The 15,148-nt window shown below is 30.0% G+C and overlaps 1 protein-coding gene across 6 annotated transcripts in view; it reads right to left on the bottom strand.

Moving 5' to 3' along the window:
• The window catches only part of Elys (AT hook containing transcription factor 1 homolog), a 96,338-nt gene that overhangs the window by 69,704 nt on the left and 11,486 nt on the right, over positions 1-15,148 (bottom strand). For all 6 annotated transcript variants that reach the window (XM_076505069.1, XM_076505079.1, XM_076505041.1 and 3 more), the window contains 7 exons: positions 14,852-14,923; positions 14,014-14,125; positions 12,413-12,541; positions 8,625-8,709; positions 3,358-3,541; positions 1,680-1,821; positions 263-350 (listed from right to left, as the gene is read on the bottom strand). In XM_076505069.1, coding sequence (XP_076361184.1) covers positions 263-350; positions 1,680-1,821; positions 3,358-3,541; positions 8,625-8,709; positions 12,413-12,541; positions 14,014-14,125; positions 14,852-14,923 — 812 coding nt within the window. The remainder of the gene's footprint in view (positions 1-262; positions 351-1,679; positions 1,822-3,357; positions 3,542-8,624; positions 8,710-12,412; positions 12,542-14,013; positions 14,126-14,851; positions 14,924-15,148) is intronic.

Here is a 15,148-nt window from a genome sequence, read left to right as displayed (position 1 = left end):
TGTCAATATTACAAGTAAGCCCACTTACTATTGGTAAGATACTCAATGCATTTTACATAAATGATTTCACCATTTATTTTAACCAATTCTATATACACTGTGTGTTGTAACAGACAAAATCATAAAACTACTCAATCCAATTCAAGATGGGGACTACACTAGTAGCAAACAGTTGAAAACAAGTCTGTAATTTGAAGTTTAATATACTCAACTGTAATACACAATATACTAATCAGAGAGACATTGTACATCAAGAACTTACTAAAAGAAAAGAGCCTCTGTCTGCTTCCTCCAGCACTTTTGTTAGGGAAAATATTTCAACATAAGAGCTGAACTTTCCAGATGAAATTCTATAAGAAAATAAATCAGTACTTCTTATGATTAAACACCAACAGAAATGATAATTAGAGTAATTTAATATGTACATGTTTGGTGCAACTTGTGAATGTCATCACAGTGAGGACAATTCTATTTAAAATCATTAAGTTACTGTCACTTTTTATACTTGCACTTAAGCAAACACATACACACCAAAACCCATAAGTCACATTTCACTTTAAGATCTTATTACTTCTATATATTATAATTCATGCAAGTTTTAACAGGAAGTTCCAAACATATAATTCACAAGCTATTAAGTGTGACTGTACTATTTTACCAAATGGCAGTTATGTGCTATAAGTAATTCAACAAAAGACATCCTAAAGCATTAAATAGAACAGGTGTTTAGTCTATCCAAATTAAGCAATTTCTGCAGCAAAAGCAAAGCCCAATAACACTGTGAAATCCATAAATAATCTCAATTTTTTTCCTAAGATTTTCTATTTCACATGCAACAAAGTTAGTTTACTCTTCTATTAATGCTTCTTTTACTGGAGTTTATGTTCATAAAAATATATATATGCCAGAGTTACTAGACATTAAATACATAGTACCTGAAAGATAGGAAATCCTATTAATTTTACTTGTAATGTCACAGAGAAACAAGCAGATGGAACCAATAAAATCACAATATACATAAAAATTCAGCTACATCCTTAACTTTATTTATTATTTAATCATCTCCCCAACAGCAATTCCAATTATACATGTAAAATTATTCAACAACTAGTAAATAAACTCTTACTTAAACTCACTCAGTTTCACAAGTGCATCTTGAAAACAGTTTCAAAACTACATTTCACTGAAAGTCAATCCATTTTAACACTGTAATATAAGACTATGATAACTAAACTTGAAAATAAACACTTTTCTAAATTTTTGTTTATCAGAATACCTAAAATATTTTGATGAAAGTTTGTGTATTTACATACAGTTTTTCCTTCTTTATAATTAGCTATGCAATATACTTTTTGTTATATGTAATGACCATGTAAGGTTTAACAGTTGTACAATTTGTAAATCAAAATCAGTCATTAACATCACATAAAAGCATGATTACACATTTATAGCAGTGTCTGGTCCCTTTTTCAATAAGTTCAAATACCAATTAAAAGTTTCATGATGAGTAAAAACCCACTTGAAGTAAAAATGTATTCTCAATTACAATAAAGTACAGAACATTTCAACTTCCTTAGGTCATCTTCCAGTTTCAATTAAAGTTTTAATACCCATACTAGCTATCTTGAGAATACATTTAAAGTTTCATTAAACAACTGAGAGTAAATCAGTGCAAGTACCTGAATGAAGATGGCATTTGAGCTTGATACCACTGGTTAATATCAAATATTAACATGATACAATGGGAGTTAGTGTCAGCCACATCAAACCAGGCTTCCCAAACCAAAACACACAGGCTCAGTTCTTGAATGTCATCCCAATCTGCAAAATTAAAACAACTAGCTTTCACAATCCTACAGTTTGGAAACTCTCATGCTAATCATTACAAGTTCAAGATTATAAACAAAAAAAGATATTTTGCATTAAAAATTACCTGAAAGATTAAAAAACTGAAAAACTACTTCTATATGAAAGGATAATTTAAAGAATTTATTAACACTGTCAAGAACACTAGATATATTATTTTTGAGGCATTTTATTCAGTAATTATTTATGAACAAGAACTAAAAGTTTATCATTTGAATGAATATTAAATGACTATGCATAAGGCTATATTTTAAAAAAATTAACTGTTTATGCCAGGGTCCTTTCTTGGATAGAGTCAAGCAACAACAAAGAAAGTTTATATGCTTTGGGTAGGGGGGGGGGGGGTAAATGCTATTAATAATTTTGTAAATAATCAGCACAAGAACAGAAAAGAAAAACAAAATACAGTTATACACATTTAAATGCATATATGTTCACTCTGTTTAATCTACATTTTAAACAAAGGTTCAAACAAAATATCAAAAAAGTTTGAAGCTTTCTATAACATGTAGCAAAGAATATACTTTTTCAAAGAGGAAAAATATCCTATGTATTCAACCATTTATGCAGTTTATTGGAACATATTGTGATTAAAAGTCCTAACAGATAATCTTTGTCAACATCAATTTTTACATTGGAAGACTAATTGCATCAACCAGTACAAACTGAAAGATATGATATAATGCACATTATACTATAAATATTACTACAGAAAATACTTTAATGATATGAATTATTAAAAACAAGACTTGTAAACAAAATATATTGTCCTGGTAATTACTAATCTGTAAATCTAACACCAGAGACAGAAAAAAAAATGAAAGTAATAAAAGATGCTTTGCAAAGTAATTTAATAAACAAATTAGAATATTATTGGATAGTCAGCACAGTTTCACTTATCTTGCCTTTCTAATCTTTTACCTTTCTTAGAAGAGGTTACTGCTTATGTAGATGAGAGTACTGATGTGGATTTTCAGAGAGCATTTGGTAAGGTTCTACATAACAGGCTTGTTAATAAAAGTTATCTCTGGGGGTACAAAAACTAGCTCAGTATTAGGACCTTTTCTCTTTCTAATTTAAATTAATGACATAGAATGAATTAATGATTAATAATTATTTAAATATGCTGATGATATTAAAGTTTTGGGTTTTGCTAGCTGTGAATAGGAGGAGGGTGCTTTACAAAAGGGTTTGGTTAGCTGAATGAATAAACTACAGATAGCTTTTAATTATAATAAATGTAAAACAATAAATACTTATGGAATCTGAATTATAAGTACAAACTGTTGTACTTGATAATGATCACACCAGTGATTGAAACACTACCTGTTATGAAAACTGACTTACTCAAAAAGCTGTAAATTATAATAAAACTATACTTTAATTTAAGCCTCAACAATAGTCAAAAAGTAATCATAAAATTTTCACTGTTTACATTACAACAATGTATGTACTGAAATGCAGATGGACAACAGTAATACTCTTCTTTACCACTATTCTGTAACGAATCTTCTCTTTCATGTCTCTCTGGTCCCCATATGTTAGACTGCTGTATTGTCTGACAGCTCACAAGTCGACTAGTATTATTTTTGTTCTCAGGTGAATGACCTAAGTCTGAATAATATGGATCTAGTGTCAGTGGGCACTGGAAACGTAGTGAGCAGGTTTGGAAGTCCTACAAGAAGAGCAAGTCATTTATATATTTTTAAAATACGTTACATACAAACAAAATTTAAAACTATTAACCTCAAAGAATTTTAATTTCATAAGCAAATGTGGTTATTATCTTTACTGTCAGGAACCATCTTTAACACAAAAAATAGAATCCTAATAGTTTAACTATCAAACCAAATGTTCAATCTTACAAGTTTAAAACAAATGACTGAAATTTTCTATACCAATTAAATAAAAGCACAAATAAACAGTAATAGATGTCTTCATACCTGAATGAACTTACACTGATAAAACAAAATTATTTTGACACTCACCAAAATTTCTCTAAGTATATATTTTTAATTGTAATCTATAAAAATTGTGGTATTCTTCATTAAAGAACTAAACACAGATACGTCACAACTTATAAACCATGACCTAACTCATAGCAAGTCAATTATGTTAACATAATGAAGGCTGAATTGTTTCAGCTCAGGAAATGACAAGCATTGGAGACATATTTTAAGATTATAAAAAAATTAAATGGTGCAATACAATAAAAAAAATACACACACACACACAAATAAAATACACACAAACAAACTTGAAATAATACTGCTTATTTGACTGACTAGGAATGACCTAATAACTAGAACAAGACTGTGTGTGTGTGTGTTTGTGTTTGAATCTTAGTTGTTGAAACACACACGTCGTTAGAGAACAAAGAAATGATGCTTATCCAGCTTCAACAAATAAATAATAAGATAGTAAAATGAATACTCCATTCTCATGGGAAGGTTTGGCTAGTAGTACGTGAAACACTTTCCACAACTTTTCAATCCAATAATTCCATAAGAACAGAAAGAATCCATGGCCCTCATCTGAGTGGATATACTTAGCCGTTTCAATTTCATTTTGATGGAAGTGTTAAATTTTGTTATGTTTAGACATGACAACTTAATGCAGTTTTATTTATGTAAGTTTATATTAAACACACATTGTGTAGTTACATTGTGCAAGTGCACTTGTTGTATTATTGCATTACGTTACTAGAACCTTCTAAACTTTTCTCAATGTTTTGATTGAGTATTATTGCATTATAATTTCTTGTAGTATGTATAATATTCTATGCTTTGGTCAGGCTATAAACAAGTGTACAAAATGTTGTTTGAGTTATTAAAACAAAGTTAATTAGATAAATAGATCTAAACTGCATGATTTTGAGTAGCAACTCTTAAAGTGAAACTATCACACTGTATTGTAATAACAGAGTAGTAAAGGATACTTTTTCTTTTCAACTGTGTTCTCAAGTAACTAAACCAACTTCTTTGAACTTTGACAAAAAGAGTTATTTTAAGCTTTGGCTACAACTATAGTAATTAACTGTGTAATTAAACATTTGTATATATATACATTTGATTTGTTCCAATATATTATTCTAAAACATGTGGACTGTGTAATGTTTGTTTACTGTTGACAGTTATTGCCAGTAAGTGACATGTACCTACCATAAAGAATCATGCCATCCATACATAAAAACTTGACACCCTACTGAGAAATGTTGCAACCATTAGACATAGGTTTAGAGCGGTCAAAACTGAACAATATTATAAATAACTAGTCTGAAAACATTACATACATTTTATATGTTACAGAAATAAAATTACAGAGAAGTGAGCAGCAACAATAGTCATGGCTACCATGGTCACTGTTTCTTTAAGCAAAAGAGCCATAAATGCAAATAAAAATATATAAAGAGTAATTTTGGTGCAACACATCCAAATCCTTAACTGTAAATCACTGTCCATGATAAAAAAACTGACAACACACCAAAAATCACCTTTATCCAAAAGTTACAGCACAACACAAAGATAAACTTCAAATGTCACAACAAAGTAACAAGTCAATTCTAAGAAATCCAGAAGTTACAGAGCAACATAAAATGCACCAATTTTGGAATATTTCAACCACTTTACAATGGTGCTATCCTCATTAATCAAAGATTACAATATAATGTGCCCAGAATTGAAGAAATCAATAGAGCTGACAACCATGCACATGACACAAACTTTTCTGCCCCAATCAATGTACTATAACATTAATTTATTATGGATGGTTGGTCGAGATGTTTTCCTGTAAAATGCATTAGGAATGTATTATGAATTCTAATTATATTACCCAACAGATTTTGAATAGTTTCTCTATATTGCTGTTATACATTGCATACTCATAAAGTATATTGATTATGGACAGCTAGTGATAGTTAAGACCTATTAAGTGTAAAAGCACTTATATATATAACAAGCTCCCTTTACAAGTCCTATTTTTGCAAAAATTGCCTAGAGCTGCATACCTCAATTTTTTTGTTATGCTTAAATGGAAAACAATGATACTTCAACATAGCTACAATATTACTGCTTTGGTAATGAGCTGTTACTGTAAAATACAAACTAGATTTATATTTTTAAAAAAACAACATGTTTCTATACTATACAATAACAAAATGTAATAGTATTTCAAAATTCAAGTATAAAAGTCATACATTGAATTGGATATGTATGAAAAGGCACATTACACACAGTCTGAAACAGTTTTAGTTCTGACCTTTACAAATATGACATTTTTTACATCAGTGGCTATTAAATGTTCAGAAAATATGAAAGTTAAGGTTTATTCCACAATTAAAAATTATGTACAATTACATACTATATAATAAAAATCCAATACATAATTATTTGAAACATAGAATTTACCACTTGCACAGATTCTCATTTATATACCACAATGACACGATTTTAGCGAATTACTCTCAAAAAGATTCATCACTACACTCCCAAATCACTTTCTTAGGAGAATGCAAACTGAAAACCATGTTGAAATACAAAAATTTTCTGCATCACATCTGAAACAAGTTTCTGTTTATCATAAGACTACTCAAAAGATACTCAGTTTTCATGATGGCCCTCCCACCAATATTTCTACATATACTCACACAACCTAAAAAATCATCTCATAAGCAATTAATACGTACAGGTAAAAACAGTACAAATACCATGTAATTACTATAATTTTCTGCAGAAAATGTGAAAGATTCAAGCCATGACATCTTTAATTCCTTTTTTTCACTGTGGTGGTTTCAATGTTATAAAACAATACACATATGCACAATTCAAACAGATAAACATATGGATTTTATTGTCATACACTTAAAACATATATACATATACTTCAGCATGTAAATTTAATTTCTAAAGAACATGCACTATTAATTCTTAAAAAAAAAGGTACAATCCTGCATCATAAGCATTCATTAATTAGAGCAGGGCAACTAATGGTACTTGCTGGTACTTTACATTTAACTAACTGAACATATATGGTGTATACACCATGTAATGGAGAAATAATGTCCACTGTAATTCCAACTTTAAGCATTTTTTTTTTATGAAATGTGAAAAGCTTTCACGAAACAGAACAAGCACATATTAAAAAAGTGTGTATGTTTTCTTATAGCAAAGCCACATCAGGCTATCTGCTGAGCCCACCAAGGGGAATTGAACCCCTGATTTTAGCATTGTATATCCGCACTTACCACTGTACCACTGGGGGGCTATTAAAAAAGTATCCGCCTTTGAATAACCCCTTAAACCTCCTAAATACATGCCTAAAAATATTTTTTCATATCTCTTTATATTGTATCTGGTATTCTTTCTAAGATAAACTGTCACAAAATCAACAATTAAAGGTAGAATGAAATGTTGATAACTAATGTTATATTCATAACAACACATTGAATGACACTGTACAATGTATTTGCACATGCATATTGATCCCCACTCTTATTTCTAGGGTATTTAATTAGAACAGTATTCAAGAAAATGGTGGTGGGTGCTGTCAGTCAGTTCTTTTCCCCCTTAAAATTGAACCCTTTGAATCATGAGTTCCTCCCCCCTACCAATTAACTGAAAACAGTAATAATCAGAAACAATATTTTAATCAACCCTTTCACTACAAGCCCTGTAAAATATATAGGGGTTTGACTATACATTTGCTCACATTAAGTATCTGCACTATAACTTTTGATACACCATGTTTATCATCACAAAATTTGGTAGACTTTTAGTAAAAATAAGTATTTTGTATTCAAAAAATCATAATTTTTAATGAAATATTTTCTCCAAAGATTTGTTTCTGAAAATACAGTGTTTTGTTACTAGTTTCAGTGCAAAGTGATTTCATGTTATGATTACAAAAAAACAACTATTCTTTGTCCCAAAAATCTCAAATATAATTTGCATAATTTCTAAAACCTCCTAAATACATTTCAAACATTTGTTTTCAGTAACACTTTATATTATTTTCTATACCCTTACTATGTGGAGTCTGTCACTTAACCAACATTGTAACCATCATAAAATATTAGGAAAAACAATATTAATTATGCTTTTTTTGTGCTAAAATAACTACATATTACCACATGAAAATACAAATGTTTAGTCTGGGTAGCTTATGTCTCATAATGCTATATATTTACTTTTTTTTATTATTATTATACTGATGTTCCATTCATGCCTAGCCAACATTACATAACTTGCATGGACACTCTTCCTAACTTTAATTTTATATTACCACTAACAAAGGCATTAATTAAAATTAATTGTCCATAGCTTGTTAATGCTGCAGAAAATGTACAAAGTTTTAAACATGAGATACAAGAATGTTCACAAACAGCACATTTACCAATTTTCCCATTTTTATCACTGCTAAATGTTACTATGGTGTTAAAACAATTTCCATTATGTATTTCTTTATCTCTTCCACATTAATTTTGTAATATACATTTTGAAATATATCTCTGAAAATATAGTTTCAGATATTTTTACATCATATCTTTGTTTTATGCTCAACATGAAGGCTATAAGAAGTGTAAAACAGTGTTTCCTGAGCATATAAAACTCCCCAGTCTTAATGATCAGTGCTACCTTAACCTTAATTTTTACCATCCTGTTAGTTTATGTCATACTCATTGATATAATCACTGCTCATAGGTAATCAATTTAAATTAATTAAATTACCCAGCTCTATCACTAATCCAACTTAATACTTACTTGGTAAAGGCAGCCATAACCATCCAACCAGTCTTTATTACGATAGGTCACAGAAAACATTGATGCAACAGCAACCTTCTGAGGCCTGTTTCAGGAAAAAAACAAAGATTTAAAATGTGCATCATTATTCTAATATCATTAATCATGGTAAGTGGAATAAGCTGCATTAAATAATTATTTCTTCCAGTTAGAAGAAAATTACTATTAAACTAGTAGGTATTTGTTCTGTTAACTCTTTCATGCAGATCAAGTTCAGTTGATGAGACTAACAGTGTAACCACAAAGTAATCATGAGATTTCATATTCAAACTTTTAATACTTCAATTGTGTTTGACATAATACAATGCAAGCATTTTATACTTAAAATTTTCAAAGACCACCAACTAAATTTATGAATCTTTCCGCTTAGGGTGGTAAGATTTACACAAACCACAAAAAAAAGGGTTAAACACAGAAGGTTTTCTGTATACAAAAAATTAGATATTTTAATTAAGTATTTTTACTTAGAATTTGTCTGTGAATATATGGAGTCAGTATTGCCCTATCTGAATGTAAAACAATTTTCATGTTAAGATTAAAAATTCTTTTATTCACCTGAGAATTTTCAAATTTCACTCGCATAACTTATAACACTCTTAAATGATTATTCAAATTTTTTTCAGGAAAACTTTGTATTTCATTATTTTCACTACAGCTCTGTACATATTTAGTCAATTTGACAAACCTTGTAATCACCACAAAAAAAATACAAATACAAAATATATGTAAATTACTCTTTTTTTTTACTGAAATATGTGCAAATTATAACAGTTATACTACACTTTTACAGCTGAGCTAACAGTTTTCATATTTTTCTTTATTTAGATTCTATAACTTTCTAGATAACTATTCATTATGCCAGACAACTTTGTTTTTGTTTGTTTCTTTGTTTTTAATTTTGTGCAAAGCTACATGAGAGCTAGCCATTCTTAATTTAGTAGTGTAAGACTGAAGCAGAGGTTCTCAACCAGGGGGGAATTTTAGTGTTTCAGGGGTGAAAATTGGGACCACAGACTGCCAGACTCAAACTGTTGGAATATTGATCTTTCCACAAACTACAATTTTACAAACTGTATATAATCTGCAGCATTATGGTTTGTTTTTTATTTAATCAGTGACATTCAATAAAAGTTTATTGAATGTCACAGATTAAATCAAAAATGAAGATAAATATTTCACTTTTTTATCTGTGAAAATATTCCATTTATAGTTATCTTTGACTTCTTGTTTTTTATTCACAAAATTTGGAGCCCATGATGAATGTCAAAAAAAAGAGGGTACGATGATTCAATATTCAACATGAATTCATATCCATCATCATCTATGGAGAAGAAAGGCCTCACTGTTTTATTTGTAGCAAAGCTTTGCCAAATGATTCTATGAAACCAATAAAGTTGAAGCAACATTTGCAGAATGTTCATCCTCAACATAAGGATAAGGACAAAAGCATTTTGAACGTTATGGGAATGCTCTCAAAAAGATGAAGCTGGATTCAACAGGAGCATTCCAAAAAATGAACCAAAAGGTTATTGAAGCTACTTATGTCATAGCACTGGAGATAGCAAAGCAGAAAAACAGACATACAATTGGGAAACTTTGATCAAACTTTGCACTCTCAAAATATTGGAAATCATCTTGCAAAATGGATTTGAGAAGAAACTTGCAGCAGTTTCACTATCAAAGAGTACTGTTCAAAGGAGGATCAGTGAAATGACCATCAACATCAAGGATCAAGTTGTGCAGGAGATCAAGTCTGTAGCATTTGGCTTATTTTCAATTCAACTTGATGAATCAACTGATGTGAAATCATGTTCCCAGTTGCTGGTATTTGCAAGATATTTTCACTCAGGTTCATTTAAAGAGAAGTTTTTTTTGGTTATCCTCTTGAAACAACTACCAAGACCATGGATATTTTAGAAAAGGTTTCATCTTTCTTTGAATCAGAAATTCTTTTGTGGGATAATGTCTGTGGGTGCTGTACAGATGGAGCACCAGCTATGGTAGGGAAAAAAATCTGGATTTCAAGTTTGTGTGAAAAAGCAAGCTCCAAAAGTGAAAGGCATTCATTGTATGATCCATTGTCTCAAGCACTGACCTCAAAAACACTTCCAACTCCACAAGAGATGGTTTTGGATTAAACATTTCAAATTGTGAATTTTGTCAAAGGAGGAGCTCTCAACTCACAACTATTCAAGCAGTTATGTACTGACATAGATGCAGGTCATCATTTGCTTCTTTTCCACACAAATGTTCAACAGCTTTCAAGAGGAAATGTAACTGAGCAAGTATTTGAGCTTAGAGATGAGCTCAAATTATTTTTTGAAGTTCAGAGTACAATGGAATTTTTTGTCTGGCTGGATGATGAGGAATGGATCATGCACCTTGCTTATTTGGTTGACATTTTTCAGCAGCTGAATAAACTGAATATTCAGATGCAAGGAAGGAATACAAACATAAAATTCATGGATTCCTTGAAAGCTTTTATGAGCAGGCTGAAAAATTAGAAGAGAATGGTGAAGACCAAAAATGTTGCAACGTTTGAAAAACTGTCATCAATTCTTGTTACTGGTGGTGAAGAGCAAGTGCTTCCAGAATTTGCAAAAAATGAAATTTTGCAGTATTTGACAGCTGATATTTTCCTGCACTCAGTTATGAGGAGATGGATTCAGTGCAAAATCCATTTAAATTGTCAGTTGAAAAAGTTCCTGATGATTGTTAAGATGAATTTTTTGGAGCTGAAGACTGATTCAGGAGCAAGAGATATGTTCAATGAGAAATAAATCACAGAATTTTGGTCCTTGATGTGCAATTCCTATCCAAAAGTGGCAGAAAGAGCTATCCATGCATTGCTTCCATTTGTGTCAACATATCTCTGTGAGTCAGGCTTTTCAACTCTGTTGCAAATGAAAATTAAACAATGAAGTAGATTGGAGGTTGAAAATTACTTGCATTGTGCCCTTTTCCAAGCACTCCTCCACACATCCAAGAATTGGCAAAGAAAAAAGAATCACAGGTTTCTCATTGACTGTGATCTTCATCAGAATAAAATGAATTACAATACTCTAATATTCTACTGAGCTTTTTGTTTATTGAAGTGTGCTTCAGTAACTTTAGTTTGCTAAGTTATTAGTTACGAATATAAAAACCCCACTTGTATTCAAGTTTTAAAATCCATCAACATTTTCTATTATTATTATATGTGTAAAACTATGTTATAAAAGCACTTCAAGTAAATATATATATATATATATATATACTATTATACGGAAAAAATAAAAGACTTTCAATATTATATGCATATCATTTGGAACACACCTTTTGAGTTAGACAATTTTGTAAAGGGAGGAATGACATTCTGACATATGGTGAAAAGGGTGGATAGGGCAAAAAAGGTTGAGAACCACTAGACTAGAGGGTAGGCAGCTAGCCATCACTACCCACTGCCAGCTCTTGGGCTACTCTTTACCAACAAACAGTGGGACTGACCACCATATTATAACACTCCCATGGGTGAAAGGGCAAGCATATTTGGTGTGATGAGGATTAGAACCTGTGGCCATCAGATTATGAGTCAAGCACCCCAACCACCTGGTCATAACAGGCTGCCAAATTTTGTAAAGATACACAATGTGTATTAAAAGTGATAGTATGAAAACTATAACAAATACAAAAGTAATATGCATCTGACACATAACTGCAACAGTGTAAATACATTCCTACAGTTTCATAAAGTAAATTTAATTTACTACCTCTGTTTCTCAAATACAGGTTGTCCATGAACAATCCAAAGATAACAATAATTTCTAGGATCATTTTCTGGTTCCTGGAAAGCAACTTTGACTACTGGTGAAAGTCCAGACTCTAGGAATGAACTAAACCTGCAAATGGGAAACAAAATAAATAAAAGTTATTTACTTTCACTAATATCTTAAGAGGCTCTATATACCATTACACTGATAATACTTGTTTTTTAAGCAACTAATTAGCTGTTTCTATCAGAATTACAAATATGTTTTGCATAAAATAATGTAATAAAAAATCAGAAACAAATTAAAATAATTTTACAAAATCAGTCTCTTAATGTGAGAATGTTACCTATCTAAAATTAAGTTCAAATTAACATTTACAGCACTTGATTATATAAACATAAGCTGAATGCCTGTCAAATGATGGGAAATATTTAGCTTTCTACTACAAATTAAATGTAAATAAATGTTTTATCAACATGTGTTCTAAAAATTAATTATAATCTGGTAATAATAAATGTTTTAAGTACATTTGATCATTTAAGTGTTACTTAATTAGCATTTTACTTCTATATATATGTAAGTTACGTTCAAATATTCTTATTGATAAGTCCTTATATATTAAAATGTAATAAACTAGTTCTCAGACATTCCTACTTATTCAGCTGTGTGACCTTGCAAATTATTATGAAGATAAAGACAGCAAATTATTTTTATGAATTTTGGGGTCTTCTCTTGGGACTTAGCTGAGAAAACACTCTTTGATTTGGGCATTTACAAAATTGAAATATGCTGCAGGTAAATCATGCAGGTTATTATTTGATTTTTTTTCACTATTAAGGGTTTTACTGGATGAAATTTGGTGATGTTGAATCAATGTACCTATGTGAGAACCAATCAAAAATACTACGCAACAGCAATACACACGTGAGATGCACATACATATACCCAATTCAATTTTATTACTTATCACAATCTCTCTAAACCAACTTTAAAATCTGTTTATGTGCCCAAAGTAGTGCACATCATCCATTTTACATATACATAGCCGGAAGTATTTAAAAAAAGGAAAACATGCTTCTTGCAACAGAAGCATTTGTTTCGTACAAGTTGCATGTCAACTGATACTGTGAAAACAAATATATCAGCATGGTTGATAGATTACTTTTCATCTTTATATAGTAGAAATTAACTTCTAAAATGCAAACAACTTTAAAAAAGTAACTTAAACCATTTTAAAAACCTGATTATATAAACAAGACAGTTAATACAACTGTAAACTACTTTACACTACAGGTTACTTAAAAACAATAACTACTTAGAATATTTTTCAATGTCCCAAATCTTCAGGACATGACAGTTAACTCTGTATTAGTTACTGTATTTTCAATGATGCATCATACTAACAAAACATTCATTCTCTATTAACCCTTGGATTAAATAACTTGGACATTAACTTTTACACTATCAACAGTCTAAAACTGGATTAAAGTATTATAAAATACAAAATATTAAAATATTTTTTCACAATATTTCCCAAACAGTCTTTTTAAAGCCTATATATATATATATATATTAAATTTATAAGCATTAACATTACTTACTCCAAAGCCATCTTCCTCATGTTCCAAATCTGAAATCCTCCAAAACTAAAACCCACGACCAAGGCAGTTAGAGGCTTCAAGTACTCAATACTGCTTACATATAAAGCATCATCTGAAATATTTATAAGATATTATTAGTAGATATTTTAATATAAATTCTCCTCACTCTGAAGGCAGCAGAGAAAACTTGAACTTTGACAGACCTTGGAAATTTCTGGTAAAACCCTAAATGTGTCAATCAATATTAATAACTGTGTGCAGTTGTAAAAGCAGAGCATTTTTAAGAAAGCCACTAAACAAAGTTTTCTATGCTAATACCCAAACTGGCATGTTTTATATCACACCTTTAAATGCCATAAAAAATACACATATTGTGTTAAAATCAAATGCACAGTTGTTACAGTCATATTCAACATAACCTTGTTTTTTAAATACTAATGACTTAATTAACAGTTTTATTAATTTTCATCTATTGCTTAATGAACAACTAACATGGTAAACTCTACCAATCTTAATATCATAGTTTACTAGTAAATACTAAAATAACTTTTTAAAACACAAAAGACATATATATTTCACACTGACAATAGCTTAGAACATGGGGAGTTTATAAAGGAATGTACTTAACAATGGAATTTAAAGAAACTTTCAGCAAGTGAAAAAATTTATACAACAATATATATACAACTTGCCTTTTGAGAATATTATTACCTTCACCTAAAGCTTTATACATCTAAAGATAGTGAATTCTGATTGAAAATGTTTTGTCACTATACTAAAACCAAAATAATTATCACTTCCACTGTAATACAAGTTGTTATACTGACATAACACTTACCTACAATAAAATTGTGTATTGGACTGTTATCTTCACTTTTATACAGGAAAGCACCTCGCTGAAAGCTGTCATCTACAGAGCATAATGTTTGTATTTTTTATATATATTACATTTTGTGCAAAACAACTGTCACACACATTAAACTCCTATGTTTTTAGCTGTATATACATCATTCAATTAATGAAAAGTTGTGTTACAAAAAAGAAAAAACAAACTTTTTCCAAAAGAACAGTGGTATTGTTGATAAATATTTCCTTTCTGTTTACTTTAATCACAAATAAATGGCATAACATTATC

This window comes from Tachypleus tridentatus, chromosome 1 (genome assembly GCF_004210375.1).
Source record: "Tachypleus tridentatus isolate NWPU-2018 chromosome 1, ASM421037v1, whole genome shotgun sequence".
Classification (NCBI taxonomy): Eukaryota; Metazoa; Arthropoda; class Merostomata; order Xiphosura; family Limulidae; genus Tachypleus; species Tachypleus tridentatus.
This window is presented reverse-complemented; position numbering and strand designations above follow the sequence as displayed.